General features: G+C 52.0%; 6 protein-coding genes across 6 annotated transcripts; 4 read left to right on the top strand and 2 right to left on the bottom strand.

The window, feature by feature from the left end:
• Positions 1-92: 92 nt before the first annotated feature.
• On the top strand, positions 93-1,406 carry CTRU02_211080 (uncharacterized protein; the record flags this gene model as incomplete). The annotated part of the gene is made up of 1 exon (XM_036720105.1): positions 93-1,406. The coding sequence occupies one exon, from the start codon at positions 93-95 to the stop codon at positions 1,404-1,406; it is 1,314 nt and encodes a 437-aa protein (XP_036587847.1).
• A 76-nt stretch (positions 1,407-1,482) lies between these two features.
• Positions 1,483-2,225, bottom strand: CTRU02_211081 (DASH complex subunit Duo1; the record flags this gene model as incomplete). Its single annotated transcript, XM_036720104.1, has 2 exons — positions 1,483-1,905; positions 1,965-2,225. 2 exons carry the CDS (start codon positions 2,223-2,225, stop codon positions 1,483-1,485), a joined length of 684 nt encoding a protein of 227 aa, XP_036587848.1.
• A 995-nt stretch (positions 2,226-3,220) lies between these two features.
• CTRU02_211082 (uncharacterized protein) lies at positions 3,221-4,544 on the top strand (the record flags this gene model as incomplete). Its single annotated transcript, XM_036720106.1, has 2 exons — positions 3,221-4,002; positions 4,058-4,544. 2 exons carry the CDS (start codon positions 3,221-3,223, stop codon positions 4,542-4,544), a joined length of 1,269 nt encoding a protein of 422 aa, XP_036587849.1.
• A 964-nt stretch (positions 4,545-5,508) lies between these two features.
• CTRU02_211083 (tubulin-tyrosine ligase) lies at positions 5,509-8,159 on the top strand (the record flags this gene model as incomplete). Its single annotated transcript, XM_036720107.1, has 3 exons — positions 5,509-6,428; positions 6,487-6,552; positions 6,794-8,159. The coding sequence occupies 3 exons, from the start codon at positions 5,509-5,511 to the stop codon at positions 8,157-8,159; spliced, it is 2,352 nt and encodes a 783-aa protein (XP_036587850.1).
• Positions 8,160-14,228: 6,069 nt separating this feature from the next.
• CTRU02_211084 (calcium p-type atpase) lies at positions 14,229-18,537 on the top strand (the record flags this gene model as incomplete). Its single annotated transcript, XM_036720108.1, has 3 exons — positions 14,229-14,284; positions 14,357-17,689; positions 17,745-18,537. The coding sequence occupies 3 exons, from the start codon at positions 14,229-14,231 to the stop codon at positions 18,535-18,537; spliced, it is 4,182 nt and encodes a 1,393-aa protein (XP_036587851.1).
• Positions 18,538-22,099: 3,562 nt separating this feature from the next.
• CTRU02_211085 (histone deacetylase) lies at positions 22,100-23,803 on the bottom strand (the record flags this gene model as incomplete). Its single annotated transcript, XM_036720109.1, has 2 exons — positions 22,100-23,412; positions 23,548-23,803. 2 exons carry the CDS (start codon positions 23,801-23,803, stop codon positions 22,100-22,102), a joined length of 1,569 nt encoding a protein of 522 aa, XP_036587852.1.
• Between the last annotated feature and the right edge of the window lie 2,958 nt (positions 23,804-26,761).

The following is a 26,761-nucleotide window of genomic DNA, read 5'->3' on the forward strand; positions in this document are numbered from 1 at the left end:
TTCTTTATTGACATTCTACATTACTTATTCTCACTGAAGCCGCACATCTTAAAACAAGTCATCAAGTAACGGCCAGCAGAGCACGGCTCACAATGGCGAGAACTAGATCTACCAAGTCCGCCCCGGCGGCGAAGACGGAGGCAAGCAGTGCTTCGTCAACAGCCAAATACACCTTGCCAGACGAATCGAACAATACCCCAAAGCTTTTTATCATCCCTACCAAGGCGACCAAGGAGGCTCGCATAGTCTCGCTTCCTAATCCTAGATATGCGATACCTACACGCTACTTGCTTTGTCCAGAGACAGGCATATACGAATTCACCCAGATTGCGGCGCCTAAGACAATGCCGAGAAGCTGGATGGTTGAAACATCCACCGGTCTGCTTGAAAAGTCGAATAACGAAGATGAGTCGAGACTTCAGGCCCAGGTCACCAATGGTGCAGACCTCTTTGTTGCAACACCAATTGACCCAATCTTCCTCCTCCTTCCCGGTCTTTTTGGGCCTGTTAACGCCAAATCAACCGAAGCGAAGCGGCTCTTCCTTTCTAGCGATGACCACTTTGATGCCGTATCCACATCGTCATCCCACATGGCCGAGGCTCTGCGATGCCCCAAGACCCGGAGGCTACTCGAATCACGAATGGAGGCAGTATGCGACACGGTCGATGCAGGCGATGAGAAAATGTACCGGCTGAGCGAGAAGAAACTTGTAAAGCAAATTCTATCGAAAGCACAGGCGATGAGTTCCAAGACCCTTCCTGCCAGTATGGAGGAGAAGTTTGTGAAGAAAGCGCTGGAGGCCCCGATCCAAGTACAGAAGTCGCAAGCCGTGACTATAGAAGTCAAACCTGCTATTGAAGCAATAGATGGATCCAAAACCCCGACAGCTGGTAACGAGTCAGGAGAGTCCCAGACCTCTATTTCAACGGTGGACAGTACGCAATCTGCTGTCTCGAACGCGTCAACAACAGCTACCTCGATTGGTGAATGTGTTGAAGAGACCGTTGTCAGCGCTATGCAGGCATCTGATGAGATTACCAGCCTCCAGAGGATAAAGGTTGCCTTCAACTTCATTTGCTCGAGCTATGTTGCGCCGGGGATGACAGCAGTCTTGAAGCCACTACTGGTTGACAAGGAGACAGCCAATGTCGACTTTGCACCTCTTGACGAGTACCTGAGCCAACTTGCCAAGTTGCGGGCCGAAGTTGCTTCGTCTCGGTCGATGGCCGACTATTCAAGGAAACGAATGCTGGACGAAGAGGAAGAAGAGGCGCGTGCGGAGAAGAAGAGGAAGATGGAAGAGGAAAAGAAGCGGAAAGCCAGCCAAAGCCGAGGTGTCAAGGCATTGGAGAAGGTCAACACGAAGGGCATGAAAAAGATGAGCGATTTCTTCAAGAAGAAATAGGCTAGTCTGTGGCCGACTGCCATAATACATATTTTGGGGTATCGGTACTCGTGCGCAAACAAACAGTCGTCCAACACTATTCCGTACCTCTAGCTCGCCCCCGATATCCACCGCGAACACTCGATGCGCCTCTTCCAATTCTCGATGTGCTACTCGAATAGCTATGGCCACGGGTGGATGCCGTGCTTGTGCCGCGAACTCGTCCACGAGAAATTCCTCGACTGCGGGGTGCGCTGCTGACTGCCGCTTGTCTCTGTCGCTCTTCCTCCTCCTCCTCTCGCTTCCTCCGAACGGCCTCACGTCGCCTCTCTTCTTCAGCCGCCCGCCTCTCGGCTTGCTGCTGCTTATGAAGAGCCTCAGCCTCAACTTCTACTAAGTCTTGGCTTGCACCTCGCCAGTTCGGGTTGAGAATCAGTCGCTGGTTATGTTCGGTCTGGGACAGGATGCGGGTCCAGGTATTGAGCAGAGTCGAGGCGTTGGAGACAGTACTGGAAACAGTCTACAAGCGCAAAGTTAGCTTGTAGCCTAGGGAGGCATCATTCGGCGGCAAGCACTCACATTCATGTTGCCCTTGGCTTTCTCAAGGGTGTTGATAATACCTTCGATTGCGACATTGATGTTGCGCACACCTTCCAACTCTTTCCGCAATGCTGCCTCTCTATCGTAAGTGGTAGGTTGGTTCGCAGGGGTCTTGGGTGTTTTGGGTGTCTTTGGTGTAGCCGGGGTTTTGGGCCGGTCAGACGACGGGGCAGGATGGCCGTCGGGTCCGGGCGACGCCCAGATGTCTTCGGTGATTGAATCGTCCATGTGGTCGGCCATGATGCGGGAGTTGGAGCCTTGCAGCAGCTGCAGGTAGCGGTGTACTGAAGGGGAGGGGTTTTGGCTTCTGCAATGGTTTGTTGTTGTACCCCGTCGATTGCTTGGAGGGCAGATCCTATTGGGGACGCGGTCTGAACCGTCGATGTCTGGGACGGGGGCGCGGCGACCGGAAGGACTGTGACGTTATTTGTTGATGAGTTGAGACTTTCGGATTGGAGCCCTGAGTGCCCTGGCCGTTTGGGGGAAAATGTGGGATGCTTGAGGGGCAGCAAGAGACCCTTGCTGGTCGCTAGCGTTGTTTGCCGGACTCACTTTGTACACGCGAAAATTCGCGCTTCCTCCAGGAGTTGACGCGTACCCGCTTAATAGTGGAGATTCGCTTAAATTGAATAGAAAATGAGCTGTTGGGCAGCCCCTCAAGCCTCAGTGCCTCACTGGAAAACGGGGGGGCTGGGGCTGGTGCGCTGCACAGGTCGCTGAATTGGGCTGCCCACTCACCTCACCTTACTCTCAGTGCCAGTTTAACCAGCCATTACTTTTCCCAGCCTCCCACGTTATGTGACCATTTCCTCCTGCATCCATCTCCAACTGCCGCCCGCCCGCCCCATGATCGCGAACATCTATCCATTCCATCCGCACATCCACATCTTACTCACACCTCTTGTAGCCAGAGCAACCTGAGACATCGCAAACTCCAACATTTTTTAGCTTCTTGCGATTGCCAGCATATTCCAAAAATCTCCAGATTATCCGACTTCTCTGTACTCTGACCGCCTGAGTTGATCCGGAGTTCATTGTCTCTCCATCATCTCCTTCCAACCTTTAGGTCGAGGCCCTTGGTCTGACATCGCAAACCGACATCTGCACGACTGCGCGCATTCGCCACCCAGGCACGAGTTGCACAAGCAACGGATGATTTGAAAGGTTCTGAAAAGGAAGGAACGGTGCATCGCAGTCCGAATATCAGGGTACCTGCCTGCCCTACCCGATCCAAAATGGCGACCTTCGCAGCCTCAACACCTTCACCTCCCCCTACCATCCGAACACCACCCACTCCCAGACACGGTTGGAGCGACAATTGGGAACCATACTCTCCTCGAAAGTCGGCGCGCATTTCATCTCGACGAGCCGCAAACCGAACTCCTTCACCCCAACCCTCATCCCATCGCACTCCTCCCAGAACCACTCGCAAAGCGGTCGCACCTTCTAGCTCCGCAGCCATCATGTCGCCGACTGCGACACCTCAGAAGAAGCGCCAGCCTGCTCAGGATTCCGTCCGTCGAGCGTCTGGATTTTTGACTGTTGAGAGCGCATCGCAAGCTGCCTCGTCGCTTGGCATCGACAAGATGGAGCGCCCTCCCACCACCACTGTCTCTCGCCGCTCCGGCATGCTGCCTACGCCAGCCAAGACCCCCAAGAAGGCACCTACCGAGAAGCAGACTGCTCATATTCGTGCTGTCGCGCGCAACTTGTTCCACAGCGATGACGAGGCCTTGGCCAGCCCCAAGAGGAAGCGAGCATCCAAGAAATACTCTGGAAACTCGTTGGAGAGTTTTACCGCCGAAGAAACCGAAGAGCCTATCGAGATTTTCACTGATTCCCAAGATCGTATTCCTGAGGCCGACACAAGTTTGGAGAACCCGTTCTACGGTGATAGTGCCACTATCGAGCGAGAGCCCCCACGCCGCCGCAGCAAGCGCAAGGTCGCAATCCCAGGAGAAGCGTCGCAGGCCGTAGACGAAGCCATTCAGCGTGAAGATGGCATGATTTATGTCTTGTAAGTTGACACTCGTAGCTCAAGAAATTTATTGTTTTGCTGACAAATATTACAGCCGAGGAAAGAAGTTCTTCCGCAAGTTCGCTGAGCCTGAGGATGACGAAGATGAAGAGGGCAGCTCATCAGAGTCCCGTCTGAGGAGGCCGCTTACCCGCTCGGCTATCAAGCCCCGTCTTCTGTTCCCAGTCACGCCCAAGGCTCCTGCCACTGGCTCGACTCTAGAGGAGGAGGAAGCCGTCACTGACATTGAGGACCACCACTTGGAGAAGCCGGAGGACGTCCCTCAGACTCCGGTTGATGTTCAAGATGAGTGCCCGTCGACCCCTCAAGCCCCCAAGTTTGGCCCCGCGGCGACTCCCCCAGACACTAGACGCACCACCCGATCTGGACTGAAGTCAGAAGAGGCGACTCCGATCAAACGAAAAGGTCGGCAAAGTCCCTTTGACGATTGGCCGCGTGTCAAGAATCGCCACGAGAGTACGGCTACCAAACGCACTGGAGACTCACTCGCAGGTTCTGCTCCTAAGCGAGCTCGTACCTAAACTTCTGTATTGAGACAAATCACAATATCATTCTTGGTATTCCCGGCTGCGGGATTCCGCTTCGGTTAAGGTTATAGAACGAGGAAGCACAGTTCTCGATAAGTTTTTGTGTAATGGGTATTCACTTTCACTCTTGGGACAAAGTTGGCCGATTGGTACTAGTGGTACCTACAACTTGGGTCTCCTTTTATTCTAGCGGACTAGTTTTTGGGTCATGAATGCTAGGACACCTTTATGGATGCGGCGGATAGTCAGTTCAGGAAGGCTTCGGCGTTGGTTAAGCCATGTAAGAAGAACTGATTTTGTTTGTATGGCGAGCTGGGACATGCTCCGTGAGACCTACAGACCAGGACAAGAAGAATGAATTTGGTAGCATGCATCCCTATTTATTGATACGTGACATTGATCTGTGACTTGCCGACGCATTCCGACCTCTGATTTCAATCCGAGCCTAGCGCATCTAATGACGGAAACGTGACCATGTAAGCCAAGAGCGCGGCCACGTAGGTCGGATGCTGTGGTGAGGCCCGACGTCGCCCGCCGTTTTGCTCCGAGAGCGGGCATCGGGGAACTGTGTCCAACAAACGTCAACATGCCCCACTATTGCAACCCCTCCATCCCACTTTGCGCTCTGAGTCTCTGTTTCCTTCAGACAAACACTTAGGTAACTCACGACTCATCACGGGTGGGCTTCATTACCTTGATCACAGAGAATCCTGGTGCTTCGTGCCCTCAGGCTTCCCAGTACCGACATTGCAGTGTGTCATTACAAGGCCCATTGGTCTTCTGCAATCTCTTGCCAAGCCTTCGCGCCGCGGGGCAATTCTTCGGCCTGAAATCTGAACTTCAACATCTCGACACGCCCTTTACGCCCACTGCATCTCTCCGTCTCTGTCTTCACCTCACACTAACCAGTCAAAATCACTCACAAACGCGAGGATAACATTCCAAACCAACCACCACAATGCACATCCTCCTCACCAACGATGACGGACCTCCGTCCCCTCATTCCTCCCCCTACGTCCACTCCCTCATCCACCACCTTCAGAAGGCTGGCCATGTAGTCTCCGTCTGTCTCCCGCACACCCAGCGCTCTTGGATCGGTAAAGCGCACATTATCGGACAGACAGTCAAGCCACTGTACTACCGCCCCTCCGCTGACGGCCTACACGGCACGGAGGGTACAACCTCGACCCGTCCCTCCCCCTCCGGAGCCGACAACGAGTGGATTCTCGTTGACGGCACCCCGGCGTCGTGTGTTCAGATCGGCCTTCACCACTTCTTCAAAGAGCGCGGGCCCATTGACCTTGTTGTAAGCGGGCCCAACTACGGCCGCAACACTACTGCCGTTTTTGCCCTGAGCTCTGGAACGCTTGGTGGCGCGCTCGAGGCCGCAGTCTGCAAGCGCAAGTCCATTGCCATCAGCTACGCCTTCTTCTCGCGAAACCATGATCCCGTCATCATCGACGGCGCTGCAAGGCACTCTGTCCGCGTTATTCAGAAACTGTACGAGCAGTGGCCTGCTGGTGATGAGGTAGACCTGTACAGCGTCAATGTGCCGCTTGTCGAGGGCGTGGAGAGCCACAAGACGTTGTTCACACCCATGCTGCAGAACTACTGGCGTGATGGCAGCTGCTTCCAGGAGATTGAGGGCGACGTTGGCGATGAGGATGAGGAGGAGGAGAAGATCCGTGAGGGTGACTTTGGTGAGGCGCTTGGCGGTGACGACGCGCCTGCTGCCGAGAAGAAGGGTGAGGATGAGAAATCTGCAGGACACAAGCACAAGCACTTCAAGTGGGCGCCTAAGTTCACGGATGTGTACCAGAGTGTCGAGGAGGCGCCGCCTGGCAACGACGGCTGGGCTGTCAAGGAGGGCTACACAAGGCATGTCGACGACCCCTTGTCACCATACTAAAGGTCTGATGCTGACATTTTAATATAGCGTGACACCCTTGAAGGCCAATTTCTGGCATGCCGCTGAGCACCTGCACAAGAAGGAGTTAATTCTGTAAGTGAGCCCTTGGTTACCAGAGACGCAGAGACAGACAAGCTTGGACCCCACGTGTGAGCATGACATGGCGAAGAAGCCGGGTAGGATGTCGGGACGTGTATCACTTTGAGCTATACAAACAGATGGGTAAAGAGACAAACAAGGCACTAGAGGACGGCGGCGTAGCATGTACTCTATGCTCTCGATTTGCGTCGCAGACAATAGACCGAACCTTTTCTTACGTTCTTTCTGTTTGTAGTGACGGGCCCCAAGATGATGGGGCCAAGGAGCAAGTTGCTCACCAGGCTGAGCTGCCTATAAGGACAGCACTCGGACAGCCATCTTCGAACCCAGAATTCCATGCCATCATCCACTACGAAGACCCCTACGTCCAGCCTCTCATCCTCGAGGCCATGGAGCGCCTATTCCCGGATAAGTACAACCTGCTCCCCGCGCCGCAGGCTGCCACCGACAGCGAGCCAGCACTCGCCGCATCCCTCCCTTCGCCGGACACTCGCGTCCTGCACATTGCGCCCTACGAGTCCCTCGACTTTGACCACGTCGCCGCCCACTCTTCGACAACTCTCGTAAACAGCTACATCATCCGAAAGGCCCTCATCCGCAAGCACTACCTCTCCGCGACGGTCGACCACTGGGTTGCCAAGCACCCTGATTCGGCGCTCAAGACGCACGTCAAGAGGGGAGAGCACTTCGAAGTGGATTACGCCGAGTTCCTTGACGACGCGCTCGTCGAGGCGTTCGACCTGCGCGAGAGCATGGACCGCAACGACGGCGTCGAGGACGCCAAGGACAGGGACTGGTGGATCTTGAAGCCGGGTATGAGTGACCGCGGACAGGGCATCAGGTTATTCAGCACTATGGAGGAGTTGCAAGGCATTTTCGATGAGTGGGAGGAAGAGAGGCCCGAAAGCGATGATGAGGAAGAAGAAGAAGGAAGCGGCGGCGGCGGCGGCGGCGGTGACTACATCACGACTTCTCACCTTCGGCACTTTGTGGCCCAGCCGTACATTCACCCGCCGCTCCTGCTGCCGGGCGACGCGCGCAAGTTCCACATCCGCACATACGTGCTCTGCGTCGGCAGCCTGGACGTCTACGTCTACAAGCCGATGCTGGCGCTCTTCGCGGGCAAGCCATACAAGGCGCCGTGGGAGGACACGGACCTCGACGGGCATCTTACCAACACGTGCTTGCAGGGTGGACAGTCCGCGCAGCCGCCCGTCAAGCAGTTCTGGGACCTCGTGGCGTCGCGGGACCTGTCGGAGGAGAAGGCATCTGGCATCTTTGAGCGCATCTGCGATGTCACGGGCGAGGTGTTCGAGGCGGCGGCGAGGGAGATGACGATTCACTTCCAGCCGCTGGGCAACGCCTTCGAGGTCTTTGGGCTGGATTTCCTTGTCGACGCCGACGCCAGGCCCTGGCTGCTCGAGGTTAACTCCTTCCCGGACTTCAAGCAGACTGGAGGAGACCTCAAGGATGTGGTGGCCGGGTTCTGGGAGGAGACGCTGAAGAGGTCTGTCGGCGGCTTCTTCGGCGTTGAAGCGCGTGACGGCGAGAAGAAGGGAGACATGATTCACGTCAGACGGGTTGACCTCGGAAGAAGGTGAAAGGGGTGGTGGTGGTAGGTAGTAAGGTGTGTGAGCCTTGCAGTACGGCTTGGACGGGATAGGCGTTCTTTGGCTTGGCCATGTATGGGAGTGGCAAGACGTGAATGGTTACAGGTTTTGTAGGGCGGGGCGGCAACAAGATAGATTACACAAAAGTTTCGAAATCTTCCCAACACGTTATAGAACCCGCGCGGCTCCTAGGAGTTGCAAGAATATGTCGGACATTATTTGACACCATCATCAGTATGTCAAGTGTCGATGATACCGCCGGCGTGATGGCGACTTGGCAAGCAAGTATTTCACACACATGAACAACCCCCAAAACTAGACCAAAATCGCAACATCTCCAGCGTTTTTTTTCCTTTTTTTTTTCTTTCCCTCTTTTCCCCGTCAGCCAAGCCTCGTGATGTTGCGTCGCCAAGAGTTACGATCTCCTGCCAAGCAAACGGGAACTAAGACTTATCGGGATAAATATGAATTCTAATGTTTGCCAAGAAGGGGTTCAGATTCAACGGGCCGAATGAGGATGATCGTCGCTGCAAATAATGCGACATTCAAGACAATTAGTGAAAGCGTTCAGCAAAATCAAAGACGAAAGGGAGGTTGAACATGTTGGATGTATTTGCGCATGCATGGGGCGAAACCAGGTGTCCCTACTCTTAGTCAAGGCCGGCCAAAAGGGAAACAAAAACAATTTGAAGGCGAATTACAAAGTATACACATGACTAAATACTGTTGGAGCTACTGAAGTTTCGATCCTGAGCATACCAATGGCACCTGAAAGTCACCGGAAAATTGCACGACGCACGTGGTTGGTGCGACTGAAACATCCCGCGAGATAGCACAGCCTCAATCAGTCGGCATTGGGAGGTCAGTTGTGGTAATTGGGTTACCTCTTTTCATCCGGCTAGTTGTAAAATCGTTACACATAATTCCAAGAGTTGCCAACCGGGAGCATCGCGATTATTTGAGCTGGACCTATGAGCAACGTCATCTACTCCCGACTGCTACTGAGGCCGCTGAAGGGCTGAGGGAGGTCTGCAAGAAGTGTCATGGCACGAAGCAAGTTTGTTGCGCGAGGGGGTCGCCACCAGGCCCGACGTTTCTCAACCCCAGTGTTGCGGAAAGAGTTTCGTTCTGAGCTGCTCAGCCTCAATGGATGTGCGTCGATGACGGTTTCGACCCCGTTGGCCCGTCCGTCAGGGTCGCCCAACAACATCGGCTGAAGCCGTAACCACGTATTATGGAGCATCGGCAGGGGCAACCTGATCAGTTAAATCTTCTCTCATGTGGTTGTATTATTTGTTTTCTCTCCTTTGTAGCGGCCAACATGCCTTGGCTATGTTGAAGGCTAGATAGCAATTCTGTTGTTGGAATGCTGGCCCGACTAGCATCTTGAGTGCGTTGTGGAGGGGCTAAGTACCTACCAGGTGTTACGAGGCCCGATGTCATGTACGAAACTTGACAGGTAAACGGGTCCTTCGGCCAACTGGAAAGATTGGGTTGAGGATGTTCGTGAGGCGGGCGAGTCAAGAAGCAGATAAACCAAGATGGGACGAAGATGCAATACCTCAACGTTCATGCTGTTTGTTGCGGGTGGTCCGCAGTAGGACACGGCCGGCGGAGAAGTGCCTGGACCGACTGGCGGACGGTGCATGATGGCATTGGTTGGACATGTTGTTTCGTCGGCTCTCGGATGCTTAGGCACTGGGTCACTAGCCAGGTCACACAGACGGCGACTTTGGGATGGAGGTGAGAATGTGCTGAAGATTCGACGACGGCACTTCAAGAACATACGCAAAAGCCGTCAGTCACCACATGCGGTTGGTAGCGTGTTGCTGTCGCGAGGAATCGCGAATGAGAGATGCCGGCTGGCATGTCGTGTTCGATGTGGGGTCCGGATAACCCACGAGCCAGGATATGACGGATTTCCAAGGATTCGGAGCAATCGGTAGAATGTTGGAAAAGTTCCGGAATGATGATGGTGGCGAGGTGGTTAAGGGGGAAGAGACCGAGAGGACCAGGAAGGTCAGCCAAGGCAGAGGGAACAACTCAGCAGGTTTGGGGTTACGTTGTGGGGATACGGATACAGAAGGACGTAAAAAATCTAGACCGTCGTCCACAGCGGCCCAGGTTCGTGAGGTCCGATTCGGCAAGCGCACCGATGTGGTCTTCTTTCATGTCGGTAACGGAATTAAGTAGTGGGCCCGCCATTCCGGAGCCAGCAGGCGCCAAAACAAACAAGCCAAGCGGCAGATTGCGCTGGGGGGTAAAAAAGGAGAAGAAGTGACGGGGCGAGGGGGGTTCCCATGGCGGCATGAATCGAAAGGAAGCAGTGGAAATTTGGCATGCCTTCCGTCTTATTGAATCCGTACCCAAGGTCAAGGTGGTCGCCGCCGTAATTTGGCGGCTATTGCTTGGCATCGCCACCTTGCCAAGCTGGTCGTCTCTTGTTCAGGACGGTTCACCCGTTGTCTTTTGTTGGTGAGCCATTCAATCTTGGAATACCAAGCAAAAGCCAAGCCATGCCATTCGATGAATGGGATCAAGATGTGGATGTTGTCTGTTCGTCTGTCGATTGTCATTCCGCCCCCTACTACCTATTCCAACGATGCGCATTTTCAGCAATTCGACAATACGAATACCCCAAGGCGCTGCTGATGTGACGTGACATGCCTATCTGTGTGACCAGGAGAATAGTTCCACAAACGGTAATGTAATACACGACTTTCGTCTGGTTGTCGCCCACATTCCGGGCTGCGCCTACGGTGTGGTTTTTCTTTTTACCATGGTCGGTGGTGGCTCTCAGAAGTATTGCCAATACTGTAGTCCTCCACACTTGGAGTTTCGTAAGTGAGTTTGAAGAATCACTTAGTCAGTGGCTACCTAATAAGGTGAGAGGGGGGTTAGGAAATAGGCTGCAAGCGAGACAAAATCGCCTGCAGTGTCACTACGAGGCAGACCGAAAGGGTGAGATCAACAGTCGCGTACGCCGCTTTTCGCAAGTTGGCCGTGATGGGTGCCCGATGCCCTGGCGTTGATGAAAGCGAGGTAAAGATGCGAATGGACTTAATGGGCGTCATCATGCATGATTGCCCGCTGAACTCTGTACCCGATGTGCCCTGTGCTCGCGTTGGTCTGGTCTGGCAATTCTGGACGGGCAAATTGTCCTCTAGAAACCGATGAAGGCTTATTTTGGACTGCAACACAGACAGTCGCCGTCGTCGTGCACAACAAGCAAAATTAAGGTAGGGGCCAGCCATGCAAGCTCAAATGCAATTCCAGAGCCCCATCGTTTGCATGAAGAATATCTTGGCGTTTGGCATCTGGTGCGGTTTGCCCCGCCTGCTGAACTCTGCACACCTGTTGCACTGTCAGCCAGATCGCCCGACCGAGGTGGCTTCATACTATGTAGTACTGTGACCATGGTGCAAAGGTTGGGAGGGGCACTTTTGTAATACAATGTAATACGAAACGGCTCCGACCTGCCATACTGGGAATACCATCAGCAAATCCCTCCGACGGAGGCACTGTAAATTGACACATTTGACGTCTTCGCCAGCCCATCAATTGGCTGATTCAGTGCCCTAAGTTGATAGGAACTGCAGATTTTTCTCTCTCCTCCACAGTAGGAATTGCGACATGGCATCCCATCTCCTCACTTCCCTCCTCGGATAGCTTATGGGATGCACAAATGTCTAAATGTGAGGTGTGAATGAACGCCAACTAACCAGGCTTGACCTTGCCACATCCATCCACACCGGCACCGGCGTCCCCCCATATTACCCCAGTCTACGCGAGACTCGACAGCCCAAAAGGCAAGACACCGTCATTCAGATATGATACGGCCAAAGTGTCTGAAATCTATGTGTAATGCTAAGCAGTCTGGTGCGCCTGTCGAAAACGCCTGCTTCAGCCTGCATGGAGCAGCCTTGGAGCGGAAGTATGACACCGGATAGGCATGCGCGATGTAACTACCGATACTTGAGCAATTCAACCTTGACTGTGTGTGCTCCGCAGAGTTTGCAAAGCTTGTGTGGAAGAGTGGTATTGTCCCGTCTGTCGATCCATCCTAGCTCAATTGCCTCACCATTTGCAGCCGCCATTCAGCGGTCGATCCGATTGTTGTTACTCTTTACTTACGCACTGTACTGGTTCTGGGCCAGTGTCCGTCATATCTCTACTTCGTAGTACAACTGGCCGGTGCTTCTACATTTTTCGATCCATTGTGAACGGCTTGGTGTATGAATCGTTTGGCTTCACTACAAATGACAAATAAATGCAAATAGTAATAACAAACGGCGAGATCGATGCCCGATCTCTGGGGGGTTTGGGGCGTTATCATCTTAGTTTCTTACTTTAGCTCACCACGCTATTGCCGTACCAACTATGCTGACCCATCACGAAGTTGAAGGCCACCTTATATAGGTGCCTAGCAAGTATCAGCCAAGCCGTGCCTATCCAAATTTGGTAGAGTAGCCTGTTCCTTCAGACCAAAAAAAAACAAAAAAGACAGCATCAGTACCAGCAACAAGCGCCCAACTCGGCTCGCTTGTAATGCAGTCAACCTGGCGCTCAGCCTTGAGGATCAATAGTAGTTGTCGGGCGTTGGAACCTGTCGTGTTTTCCACTGGGAGAAAGAGTGAAGGAGGAAAAAAAAACGACTACGACAACAGAGCAAATTGACCTGCCATTCGCCAGCTGTATGGGCTGGAAACAGAGAAACGCAGCTGTCAAGTTGAGGTAGTGCCCCGTGGTGGACTGGTGGAGCGCCGAGTAATGGACGTTTGATAATAACTGGCAACTTGGATTGTCCTTTGGTGCTTAATTCGTTCCCTGCTCTAATCCAAACGTCTCAAGCGAAAATATCCATGGCAATGCGTCCACCCGGCTACCCATACTTAGAAAACGGTCACTAAGAATAAAGGAATACTAGTCTGCAATACTACCCAAAAAAGCCCATCGTTTGGGCACTTCATCTTCTCACCGGTTGCTGGTTAGTGCACAGTTTGTGTGTAAGAAAAAATAAATAAAAAGGAAAACTAGAAGCAACCCCAGAGGTTGAAAAGTGAAATAAAAATTGAAGTAAACTGAGGTACGGACGTAAAGGTGAAGAAAGACTCTCCCAGCCAGGAAGAGATGGAGGGAGGTACGTACCCGCTTCGTCTTATCCTTACTCTACTGTGTGAATCAGACCTTGCCCCACACGGGGGCCTGGAAGCCCACACATCACGACAGCGATGAAGACGACCAAGACGCGGGAAGTAGCGGGCAGGTACTTGGCTGCACACTAAGGGTGCTGGGCTCCAAGTCTGAGTACCTGGGTCTACCCAGACCACCTCCTGACAAGCTACTGGGACCCTCGAAAGCTCGTCGGGCACGCTAAACCGTATTAAGAGTGGTAGCGCCCCTTCGCGGGCTTACCCCTGTATTGGCCATATACCTAGCCAATCAGGTGTACTTCTTTGCACTGCCTCTTTTCTTGGCACCACATGTGGGAGATCCAAACTCTCTGATGGTGCTGGTGGCACTGGAACAACACAACTGCTGGGCCTCATCCTTTCTTTCTATTCGGCTCCAGTTTCTTACTCCTCCAGCATGCTTTACCGCTGGGCTCGTTGAAACGAACCTCTTTTCTACCTTACCCAATCCTTTCTCTTCCTTTCCTCTTTCCTCTCTTTTTGCCTTGCTCGCCCTGCTTTGCCTGCCGCCATGTTGATAGAAGGAGAGGTGTGCGCCAACGATAACTCCGCAACAAACTAGCTCGTCCCAACACAGGGCCTCTCTCAGTCGTGTGCCTATTACTCTCGACTACTGCCGCTGATATTCGGTCCCAACGACGACGTCCCGGCCTCCAAGAATCGTCCCATCGTCCCTTTTCTACGTCAGCCCTCATTCACACCATCTATATCGTCGTTCCTTTCGCCTCACGGCTGCCTCCCTCATTTTTCACCTAGCACAGCCTCACGTTCGCCTATTCGTTCAGCTGCTCTGGCCTCCTCGATTCGCCTCACCTACCACTAAGACTACGCAGCATTCAGGCGGCTGTGTTGAGCTTGACGCGGAGCCATGGATTCCAACTCTACCCCTCAAGAAGGCGCAGCCCCGCAACGGAGGAATAGAGCGTAAGTTGCCTCGCGCTGCCTCTTGGGCTGCCTTATAGCCAAGCTTCGAGACTGATGTTCTTCTTTTCCTAGTCCTACAATCACCATAGATCCGTCTGCCGTTGGTGTCGTGCCAACCCCAGCTTCAGATATGGCCGACAATGCTCAGAAAGAGGTGTCCAACTCACCCGTTTCCCCCATGGATGATGCAGTTAGCCCGACCACCGTTCCCGAAGGCGCAAATGCACCATGGGCAGCGCCACAAGAAAAGCCCACAAAACCAAAGTTGCGCGCCGACACATCTTTTGAGGGCAAGGACAGCAGACCACAAAGCCCCCACAATGTATCAAGTCCCGTCGCGACATTGAGAGGGAATGATCGCGCTTTCTTAGCCGTACCTAGCAACCTGCGGTCAAGACAGAACTCTATCGACTCTAACGACGACATCTCTTCTCAGGGCGAGACTATCGCCGTGTTGAGCCAGTCAACAGAAAAGACACTAAAGAACAGCCCAGTATCGAACGACTCGATTATTAAGGATGAGAACGCCTTGACCCCGGATAAGGGTAGCGAAGGAGATTTTAAAGCCGAAAACAACCCCTTCGCCTTCACCCCAGGACAGCTGAACAAGTTGTTTAACCCCAAAAGTCTTTCGGCCTACTATGCTCTGGGAGGTCTGACTGGTATCGAGAAGGGTCTTCGCAGCGACCGCAAGTCTGGTTTGAGCTTGGACGAAGTGCATCTCGACGGCTATGTTTCTTTCAGCGACGCAACCGGGCATCTCAGTTCATCCGGGGATTTCAAAGAGAGCCAAGCGGACTCGACACCTGTGCATCACTCGGACCATCACTCCAAGCACGAGGACAATGGCTTCGCCGACCGCAAGCGTATTTTTAAGGACAACCGAATCCCTGAGAAGAAGGGCAAGAGTCTTCTTGAGTTGATGTGGATTACATACCAAGACAAGGTACTCATGCTTCTTACTGCCGCCGCTGTTGTTTCACTCGCCATCGGTATCTACCAGACAGTCGGCCTGCCTCACGCGCCCGATGAGCCGAAGGTAGAATGGGTTGAAGGTGTTGCCATCGTTGTGGCTATCGCCATTGTCGTCATCGTCGGCTCACTAAACGATTACAGTAAGGAAAGACAATTCGCCAAACTGAACCGCAAGAAGAAGGATCGTGATGTCAAGGTTGTACGCTCCGGAAAGACGGTTGAGATTTCCGTCCACAACCTTCTTGCTGGAGATGTTGTCCATCTTGAACCTGGTGATCTCGTCCCTGTCGACGGAGTGCTCATCGAGGGCTTTAACGTCAAGTGTGATGAGTCCCAGGCGACTGGAGAGTCTGATATTATCAAGAAGCGAAATGGCGACGATGTTTTCAACGCGATTCAGAACGGCGAGGACCCCAAGAAGTTAGACCCCTTTATCCAGTCCGGCGCCCGAATCATGGAAGGTGTTGGTACCTTCATGGTTACCTCTACTGGTGTTCACTCATCGTACGGAAAGACTCTCATGGCCCTTGACGAAGACCCTGAGGTCACCCCGCTGCAATCGAAGCTCAACACTATTGCCGAGTACATCGCTAAGCTTGGTGGTGCCGCCGGTCTCCTCCTTTTCATTGTTTTGTTCATCGAGTTCTTGGTTAGGCTTCCTAAGCAGCCTGCCTCCGTCACTCCCGCCGAGAAGGGCCAGGACTTCATCAACATTGTTATTACCGTGGTTACTATTATCGTTGTGGCCGTTCCAGAGGGACTTCCTCTTGCTGTCACCCTCGCCCTATCCTTTGCCACTAGGCGCATGCTCAAAGACATGAACCTCGTCAGGCATCTCAAAGCATGTGAGGTTATGGGCAACGCAAACACTATCTGCTCCGACAAGACCGGAACTTTGACACAGAACAAGATGCAGGTAGTTGCTGGCACTGTAGGTACTAGCCATCGTTTTGGTGGCTCGCGCCCCTCTGGTGACGACGACGGTACCGTTGATGATTCTGCGGATATTTCGGTCGCGGAGTTTGCCAAGATGCTTAGTGCTCCGGTTAAGGAAATCCTGACTAAGTCTATCTCTCTTAACTCTACCGCATTTGAAGGCGAGGTTGACGGCGAGAAGACGTACGTTGGATCCAAGACCGAGACTGCTTTGCTTCTTCTGGCCCGCGATTACCTGGGTATGGGACCTGTTGCCGAAGAGCGTGAGAACGCAAAGACAATCCAGCTTATTCCCTTCGACTCTGGCCGCAAGTGCATGGGTATTGTCGTACAGCTTCCAGATGGTCGGGCTAGGCTCTACGTGAAGGGTGCTTCTGAGATCGTGCTTGCAAAGTGCACACAGATCTTCCGAGACCCTTCGCAGGATGCAACTCTGGTCCAAATGACTGAGCCAAACTTCCAGACTGTCAACACCCTCATCAACGCCTACGCATCTCGATCCCTTCGCACCATCGGTATTGCTTACAGAGACTTCGAACAATGGCCACCTCGTAATGTCCGTCGTGTAGACGGTGACAAGAACGAACTCGAATTTGACGATCTCTTCCGCACTATGAACTTTATTGCCATGGTTGGTATTCAGGATCCTCTACGTGAGGGAGTTCCGGAGGCTGTCAGACTCTGCCAGAAGGCCGGTGTCGTTGTTCGCATGGTCACTGGAGACAACAGGCTTACGGCTGAGGCTATTGCTAAGGAGTGCGGTATCCTGCAGCCTAATGGTATTGTAATGGAAGGCCCCGAGTTCCGCAACTTGACCAAGTCTGAACAGGAGGCAATCATCCCGCGCCTTTGTGTTCTCGCCCGTTCCAGCCCCGAAGATAAGCGTATTCTAGTCAAGCGGCTCAAAGCCAAGGGAGACATCGTTGCAGTCACCGGAGACGGTACCAACGATGCCCCCGCGCTCAAAACTGCTGACGTCGGTTTCTCCATGGGTATTGCCGGTACTGAAGTAGCCAAGGAGGCTTCCTCAATCATTCTGATGGATGACAACTTCAACTCGATCGTCAAGGCCTTGAAGTGGGGACGCGCCGTAAACGATGCCGTCAAGCGATTCCTTCAGTTCCAGCTGACTGTCAACGTCACAGCTGTTATCCTTACGTTTGTTACTGCCGTCAGCAGCACTTCTGTCCTGACCGCCGTTCAACTTCTATGGGTCAACCTCATCATGGACACTCTCGCCGCTTTGGCCCTGGCCACCGATCCCCCTCAGGACAGCGTGTTGGAAAGGAAGCCTGAGAGCCGTAACGCCTCCATCATTACTACTACCATGTGGAAGATGATTCTCGGACAAGCAGTCTACCAACTGGCTATCACTTTCATGCTCTTCTACGGCAAGGAAGCTATTGTGCCTGGTCCCGAACATATTCCCGACGAGCAGATCGCAACGTTGGTGTTCAACACTTTCGTATGGATGCAGATCTTCAACCAGTGGAAGTAAGTACACCTCTCTGAACAAGACCCTACTTTTCCGTGATCTAACATACTATAGTAACCGTCGTTTGGATAATCACTTCAACATTTTTGAGGGACTTACGAAGAACTACTTCTTCATCGCCATTAGTGCTATCATGATTGGTGGACAGGTTTTGATCGTCTTTGTTGGCGGTGCAGCCTTCCAGATCGCATCGGAGGGTCAGAGTGGTATTCAGTGGGCCATGGCTATTATCTTGGGCTTCATCTCCATTCCCTTCGGTGTCATCATCCGGCTCATTCCCGACGCTCTCATCGAGCGACTTATTCCTGACTACTTGAAGCGACGTGCCAAGGACACCGTTCCTGGGCTTACCGTTTCAGATGAGGAACAGTTCGAGATGTACCCGGCGGCGTTCTCTGACGTCCGGGACGAGCTGGCATTCATCAAACGCATGAAGGGAGGACGGTTGAACAACCTCAAGTTCGCGGTGCAACATCCGCGCGAAACATTTGCTCGCTCGCGCAGCCCGTCACACTCGCGAAGCAACTCTATCAAGATGCCGTCAACTCCCACCAGGGAGGACAGCTTCGGCTCACTGGCCCAAACGCCTGAGTCACGAAAGCGGTCACGCAGTGGTCGTAGCCGGTCTAACTCGGCACTCGGTGCCCCCACTGTTATGGCGGGTATTGTAGCCGCGGGTATCGCGGCCAACTGGTCACCAGCGGATCGCAGGCCCCGCCGGGATAGCGACGACGACGATGACAATAGCAACATCAGGAGAGGGGTCTCAAGAGAGAACTCCATCCGGGAAGAAAGAGAGGAGCCTACCAACGAAAAAGCAGGGGAGGAAAAGAAACGCGCTGAATGAGTAAAATAATCGCGCCGGCAGGTTTACATAAGGGTTGCGGCGTTTTGTGAGCGAAAATCACCCAATAAAGCAGTGCGCTAAGCGTGTGTGTATTTGTACGGATATTATATTCCAAAGCCGGGTACGCGGTCGCCCCGGTAGTTCTTATTTAGTTTTGATATACAGACCGCAGGCTCATAGCCCGAACATTATGGAACGAGAAATCATTAATTTCAGAAAGAAAAGAAAGAAAAAAACATCGCCTCGATAGGTATCCCTATTCTTGACCTCTAGTGAAAACTTGGGAGATCCACCCACCCTTCATGTTGACACTAGCCAACGCTGATTGGATGTCTTTTGTGAGTGCCATCAACACGCGCCGCTGTGATCGAGATCTCGGCACCGAAGCTGACTGGTTGAGCAGTGAGGGGAACATGGCAGAGTTGAGGTCAGCTATGCGCCACTGGCGACAGGCTTGTACCAGGCCGCCTTCCTTGACTTACAGCAACTGGCTGATCGGCCGGTGGCCCCAACACGCTCGATAATGCGAAAGCTAGCCTATCCTATCTGGCGACATGCTGTCTCTCATGTTTAGGCTGCCCGGCCGTGATATAGTGATGCTGTAGCTGCGCTGAGTTTGTCAGCGCGGAGATCCATCCCCCGTAGCACTCCCATCTGTTTCTGCGTCCGCGTGGGTGATTCTGGGCTCTAGTGCTGCCAAGACGTTGGAATGGTGGTGTTTTCCAAAATGTGTCTGGTGTTATGCTGGAGTTGTGCTCTCGCGATCGAATTTTCGTGCTCATGTTTATGGAATGAGCTTTTATTGGTATTTCCTTGGGTGAATTTTGAGGTACGTACGTCAGTTGTCGCCCTTGCAGTATCCATTCGGTCAGCTTCAGCGATTATGTCCCCGATAGTAAGCAAATTTATACAAAATACGAGCTGAGAATTGGATAGGGATGCAAATGCTGAACAGAGGGTTGCTGGTGGAGGTTGCATTTAAGATTGCATAGGTCTTGCGGCCACGGTGGTGCTGAGTTTGTCTCTACGGAAGAACTCACTTACATTGGACTGGACCGGACAAACAAGTCATAGATACGTCACGGAGCTTTTGCCTGAGTCTTGTCGTCCTCTGGAGGACAGTGAGTACTACCCGGCCTGTTGACGCACCTGGCAGGCGGTTCAGCTGCCTTGGTTGGTCGTAAGAACCGGCCTCCGCCATGATGTTCTGGTTTGTCGAATCCGAGGGGACAATCCTATAATGTTCAAACGAATAACTATAGGGCATCCAACCTTGAGTGACTATACTTGTCTTCGTAATCGACTGTATTCAGGCAGAAAGATCGTGCTGGCTGTTGGAAACGTACAAGCTTCTGTTTTGGCTTTGCATAGCACCCAGGCTTTTCGCACGCCTGCTTGCGTGCAGAGCCATTCGTATAGACTGTTCGCCGTGATTTTATCAACCTCTTCCAAGACTCGTCATATTCTGGCTCATCTAAACTCCACCGGCATGGAAAACCGGGTCTGGCCGACTTATCAGGCCCTGAGTACACTGTTGCATAGCGCCACTCATGTTTACATTTTGTCTCGGTAGGTAGCCTGAAGAACATAACAAGATGAAGAAACACAACACCAAACACAGGGGGTGACGATTACTTTTGCCGCCAAATCCTAGGGAGCATGGTTGTAGCCAGATCGTCTCTCACCTATAGAGCGTCTCAGTTTGTCGATGGAGAGACGCGAAACCTCAGTCAGTCCTTTAACTGAGACTCAGCTGGGGCTTATCCTGTTCCTCCATGCCTCGCAAAGGGGAAGCCCAAGCCCCAGCCCAAGCCCAAGCCTCCAAAAATATTTCTGGAGGCCGACAGAAGCCACATTCGTGGTTGTGGCCACGAAGCGAAACCGGACGTTACCGTCGATGCGGGATCCTCGACAAAAGCAAAGCGTTCTAACGCCAGTTACGACCTGTGAACCGCACATCAAATGGATTCCTTTACTCACCTCAATTGCTAAGTTAAGGCTACTGTGACAGATGTTGCCTAGTCCCCTTACCGCTGCCCGCCATGCTGTGCGCCTGCACGAAAGGATTTCTGACCACGTTGGTGGAGACCGTGGAGGCAATGTTTATGACCCAAGAAAAAAATCATCTCTTATTGACGATGCTGATGCGATATGTGCCCCAGCCAGACAAGCGCTGACGTTTGCGCTTCTTCTCCAGTTGCCATCGTTTGCATACCTGGGCTTCGGTATCCGAGAAAGAGTCGCAACTCCAGGCTACAGCCATTCCAAATGCTTTCGAAAGGCTTAGCTGATTGAGGAAATTACAAATGCTTTGTAGCCTGCTTCTATGCTAGGCAGACAAAGCTCACACCCCATTATTTTATTTAGTCGCCAAGTCCTTGAGCCTCTTTAAGAGTACTTTGGGAGTCAGCTTGGTCAGATTACAAAGAGAGCTGGGGTTACGACTTTGCATGTTGACGCATGTAAGACGGAATAAAACTGTTAGGCTGGCAAAAATATTACTTCAGGATGGCTGCTTGCCAGACTAGTCTGTCTGAGTCGCCACCCCTGTCAGCAGGCAGACATGCAACGAAGAAGCACTGGATAGTTGAGGTGTTTATGATCATTGTCGTCCATTACTACCGAAACAGCCTGATTCTGTCTCTATTGCTAAAGAAATTTTTGAGAAGAAAAGACGCGGGTAAACCTATTCTAGGTTTCTAGGTATTCCGACAAAAAAGTAGACAAAATTCCGAAAACCCAGCACAGTTGGGGGGAAAAAAAACAACGAAAAATGAAAACCAAAACAAGCTGTGTCCTTTTGTTGCAGGATTAGCAAAACCCCAAACGCCGCTTGTCCAACCGTTTCCGTATTCCCATCCCTTATTGTAAAACACTTGACGCCTATCCGAGGTTGAAAGTTGCTTGAAAACAAGGAAAAGAAAAGAGAGATAAAAGGCATTGTTGATTGGGAAAAGAAGAGAAGTCGTAATCTGGTATCTGTGGCAGTGGTGAACACTAAAAAAGTCCAATGCTGTTTCTTTGGTTCTGAATGCTGATAATCGAGACGCTCTCGAATCTCTAGTCGTTGGACTAACAAAGCCATTTGGTAATATGCCGAGCCTGATTAGCGAAATAGAATAGGGCGTGTGCGCTTGTTACAGACCGCAACTCCGTAGACTTGGTGGCAAGGAACGGTGAGCGGGTGCATGGTGGAGACCCAGTTCGTGCCACAAAGTCTCGGCAGGGTTATTGTTTTTAGTGGCAACCCCCTTAGTAAAGGGTAAAAAATAAAAACAACAGTAAAAACCACACATGTGCGACGTGGCGATGACGGCAGCCACATGTGGTATTGACGCATGCGTCGCTATCGGCAATAGTGCGTCCGTCTTGGGTTTGGACGCCCTTGGTTTTTGCTGAATCAGGTACCGTTGGGGCTCTTGGGCATCAAGTGAGCTGTCGACAAGGCCATTGGAAGTGAGCTGTCAATGCTCGGGGTTTGGGGCTGAAGACAACCTGTAGAAGAGAGAAACGAAAAAAAAAAAAAGACGACATTTGACAACTCGTAGTTGCGACAGAGCCCTCAGGTAGACTTTCTGGGCTTCGTCGGTCTAGCAGGCTTCGCCGGCTTTACGAAATGCGTCTCTTGGTTCTCGGGCTCCGTCTTGGTTTTTGGAGCGTTGGGATCGAAAACTTCGAAGACATGTCTACTCACACAGCTTCCCTCAGGCCTCACTTTGACAACCTGGTCCTCGGGGACCATTTCGTGTTTCAAAGGCCAACCTGCGCGACGACACAGTTCCGAAACAACAACGTCGCAATCGCCCAATAGATCAATGTCGAAGTTGATGTGGTTAACGGCTTGTCGTGAAATGTAAATTTGAGGGATATTGGCCGGCAACCAGCTTACTATTTCAGATACCGGCGTCACCTTCAAACTTGTGCCGATGACGATGACAAGATCTACCTTATCGCGGTCATGCTCCGTGAGGCGACGGCTGAACTCGTCAGGTAACGCCTCGCCGAAGAAGGTGATATCTGGTTTCATGACGCCCACGCTGGGGATATCGTACTCTGAATCGGACGTCGAGTCGTCCGAGCTGAACCGACGCCGTTTCCTCTCAGTGCCTGCGGAGCGCTTGCGCTTCGTGCTGCCATTAGGACGCAGGTTCTGAATGCATTGAGGGCACCGTGGGATCTTGCCAGCCTTGATATCTGGGAAGATCTCGTCGCCCACGCACTTGAAGCCACATTGAACGCATGTGGCGGTTGCGAAAGAGCCGTGACACTGAATCATTTTATCAGGGGAGATGCCAGCCTTAGCCTCGAGATTGTCGATATTCTGGGTGTAGTTGGTGAGCAACTTTCCCTTCTTTTGCAACATTGAGATGAATGCGTGGGTAGGCGTGAAGCGGTCAGTAGATGGAAGGATGTCCTTGGCGACAGTGTAGAAGATGGTCGGATCTTGCTTAAAGACCGAAATGTCAAACACTTCTTGTGGGTCATTAAGACCCAGATGCTCGAGTTGTGAGTATAAACCAGTACCCTTTGAGCGGAAGTCGGGTATGCCGAGCGAGGTGGATATGCCAGCGCCTGTGAGGACTATGATGTTTTGACTCCGATTTAACAACTCAACGGCATCATCAACCGTGTTGAACCGGAATAACTTGGCACGTTTGGACAATTCTCTGCTAATGGCGAGCGACAAAATGCTAAAGTAAGCCTCATCGTCGGCGCCCTCTAGAAAGGGTGGTGGTTTGATACCAAAAGCCGACAGCAATTTCTTGGCTGTGTAGCTTCCAGCATCGACGGTCCTTCTACAGAATTCTGCGGGACCAAGAGCTCTGAGTTGGTGGCGCAGGACCATGGCCTCGTCAGGCGTGCAGATGTCGGGGTCTTAGGGTGGGTGGGCGAGTTAGCATCAACAAAACGCCAATGGTGGGAAAAACACGTAATCCAAGGCTAAAAGTAGCAATGTATTGTCATGCCCTTGTCCGGGTAATGGGGGAGGGAGAGAGAACCGTGACCTACCTTCCGCGGAGAGTTTGGCATCGCCCAACTCTGCTAAAGCGTCTTCCAGCAGTGACTCTGTTTCCCAGCAAGACTCTTTGGCGTCCTTGACGCGTGCATCGAGTTCTTGAAGGCCGACGGCATGCTTAATATCGTCTAGGGTTGGGTTTTCGGGCACCTTGAAATTGTCCACTTTGTACGCTGCACCTGTCTTGGTTTTGTTGTTATTGCGCTTCTTGACCGTGGCGGCCCTGTTTGCCGCCCGTTGTGTCTTCATTTTTTTTTTCTCTCTTCCCGGTTCTGTCCTGTAGCGTAGAGTTTGTGCGTTTGTTTGCTCAACGGGCTGAAGGCAAGACGGGAAATGGCAGACGGGTAAAAGAAGCTGAGATGTGATGAAAACGAGATAAGCAGACTGGAGCAAAACCAGTGCAGAGCTGCTGAGTACGTGTCTGGCTGATGGTGTGTGCGTGGCTGCCGACCAGCCGATGTGGTATATTTGTGAGACAGGGCAGAAAATAGCCTGGATAAAGACGGGCCTGGTATGGGCTGGGCGAAGGGGAAATGAAGAGCGACGGAGTTGGCGCAGAGGGGGGAACTCTTAGGCCCTCCAAATGGTCTCGCGAGGTTAAAAGTTGACTTGAGGGATGGAAAGGTGGGAAGAGCAGAGCTTTGTGCTTTGCTTGATGGAAGGTGTAATTAATAAGTTGCAGACGGTCGGGCCTTCAAGGGGAGGGAAGGAAGAAAAAAAAAGATGCCTTGGCTGCAAATGAGGTTTGTAGTGGCCGAGTTCCGCCTTTTTGCTCGAAACTCGTCGGTTATCTCCCTGGGTGGCGTGACGAAGACGACCGTGTGTGCCCAAGTCTTTGTCAAACAAGAGACTGATTGACTGAGAACTGGCTGAAGGCGCAGTTGGTTGATGAACGCGGTACTGAATCAACAACGATAGAGACAGATTGAAGATCAGTTGATGAGGAAGGTAAACACGAGGAAGATGGTGAAGGTTCCTTCAGTCCCAGGTTAGGTTAAATGAAGAGGGAGAAAGAGTTGCAAGGTTGGCAAGGTTGGGTGGGTAGAGTAAAAACCGAGCGAAACGGATGGGACGGCTAGAATTAATGGAATGGGGACGTGTTTGGCCCCAACGGGATGGACGGGATGGGAAGGGAAAAGATGTTAAGGGAAAGTAAGTAAAGGTGAGGTAAAGCGCGGTAGACAAGGTTGGTAGGTAAGCAAGCGAAGGGGAAAGAAGAAAAATAGGCTAGTAGCAGAGGGACGTGAGTTCCGGAGGGAGAAAGGGAAAGACGGAAGTGGGCGACCAGTTCTGGATCCAAGACGATCGAGACTGGATTTGAGTGAGCAAAGAGCAACAGCTGGAGCTGTGAAAGGCAAAAAGAGAAGAGAGAGAGAGAGAGAAAGGACGAGGAGTGCGATGAGAGTGTGATTTGCTAAACCCACCTCAGCCAGAGCGCAGCCAGGTAAAAAAGGGAAGGGCAATAAAAAAAGGTAAAAGGTTGACCAGGGGGGTCCGTCTTAGTAGTTCGTAATACTCAGACAGACGAAATGCAGCCAGATAGCTTTTTTTTTCCCTTTCTTGCACCCTTCGCGCGTCATTGACAAGGCAGCTGAAGACGGAACTGAAATGATGATTGATGGACCATGTGTACAGACACAGCGCAGCAAACTAAGGTGTGGTTGGTCACGTAGAATGGGACGATGCGGCAATGCGAAGAGGAACGATTGAAAAGTGAGGGAAAAAAGGTACTCCTACGGTTATGGAAGAGCGGAATCTAACGTAACGAGCGAGTGTAAACGAGAACGAGTAGAGCCACGTCCTACAAAACTTCCGAGTTTGCTCCCAGTCGTCCAACAATCCATCTCCAGCAGTCTTGTCCATCATCAGAAAGTTTCGAAACCTGGCTCGAAATGGAACTCCATCATCTTTAAGCGTGTGCCATCTATCAATGCTTGCAATTCCTCATCGATTTGTCCCCTTTCTACCTCTTCTCCACGGTGTTCCTCTTTGCTTCGCTCTGATATAATCATTACCTTGTCTACCTTGGCTAATGTCCGACCGGGGGTGACTGGGACCAAAGACACACCAGAAACACACACACACACACATACTCACACACTCACGCACGTACCCAGGCTAAGTTCCCACTCCAATCAGTCATGCTTACCGTACCATTCCGCCGTCAAAATCTACCTCAGCCCATCAGCGGCATTTGCACTTATTACAGCTTTCATCAATTTCTAAGCCTTTTGACAATTCCACATCATCAGCATCAACTCCAGGGTGTTTCCATCTACCCAGTAGCACTTCCATGAGTTTCTACCCAGCTGTGTGGCGGGCACAAATGTCTGTCCCTCCTCTACCTCGTCTTAGCTTGGCTTGTCTGATCCGAGCGAGTGACGCTCCCAGGGTGATTAACTCCTTGGCGCCAGAAATGTACTGTGCCCCCTTATCTACCTTTGCCCCTACTTTCCCTCTCACTCGCCCTAGAACAATGACATGGGAAAATCGATCGGGCCCAGCATCCAGCTTGAATCCCTATTCATTCATTTCTGCATCCCATCCCCCATTAGGCAAAGCAAGTGTCAAGGGTCTACAGCCATTCACGCCTTGCCGCTTTCCAACCTGTATCACTCAATTTCTCTCTTAATAGCCGATGCTTACCTTACCTCACTGCTCAGCCAGCCCCCAAAGCATCCTTGGTGCAATGAGTTTCCATCTCATACGCACGACTGCTTTTTCGAGCCTGCGCCAACCGTGCTCTCAAGCCAACTTTGTTCCGGTTTTTGGTCCCGCATGTGACGGGCTACCCCCCGGCTGCTTGCGTGCGTTACCACAAACACTAACCAACCCAACAAGAGCCAGAGCCATTTCAGTCCAAAAATGAGGGGAGAGGGGGCCCAAAACCCGAACGGTCTTGCTAAAAGAAATGATCTTCTCTTTGTCCGGAATAATTTGCCAGCAGAAACTTTTGAGTGATGTAAATATAGAGCTGAGCAAGTAGACTGTTTTGGTGGTGTGAGATCGAGATGATTTGCACAACTTGAACCCCTAGGCACGCCTCGGTCTCCATTGCCGACTGCAGCATCACCTTCCGCAAATCATCGCATCATGGACACTTAGCCCCCTCATGAAACATATCCGTTCCTTTCCCAAACACCTGTGTAATAAATCATAGTGATAATAAAACTCCTACGTCAATAACATATTGAGACTTTAAGAAGT

Source organism: Colletotrichum truncatum (genome assembly GCF_014235925.2).
Source record: "Colletotrichum truncatum strain CMES1059 chromosome Unknown Contig_0007, whole genome shotgun sequence".
NCBI classification, from domain to species: Eukaryota; Fungi; Ascomycota; class Sordariomycetes; order Glomerellales; family Glomerellaceae; genus Colletotrichum; species Colletotrichum truncatum.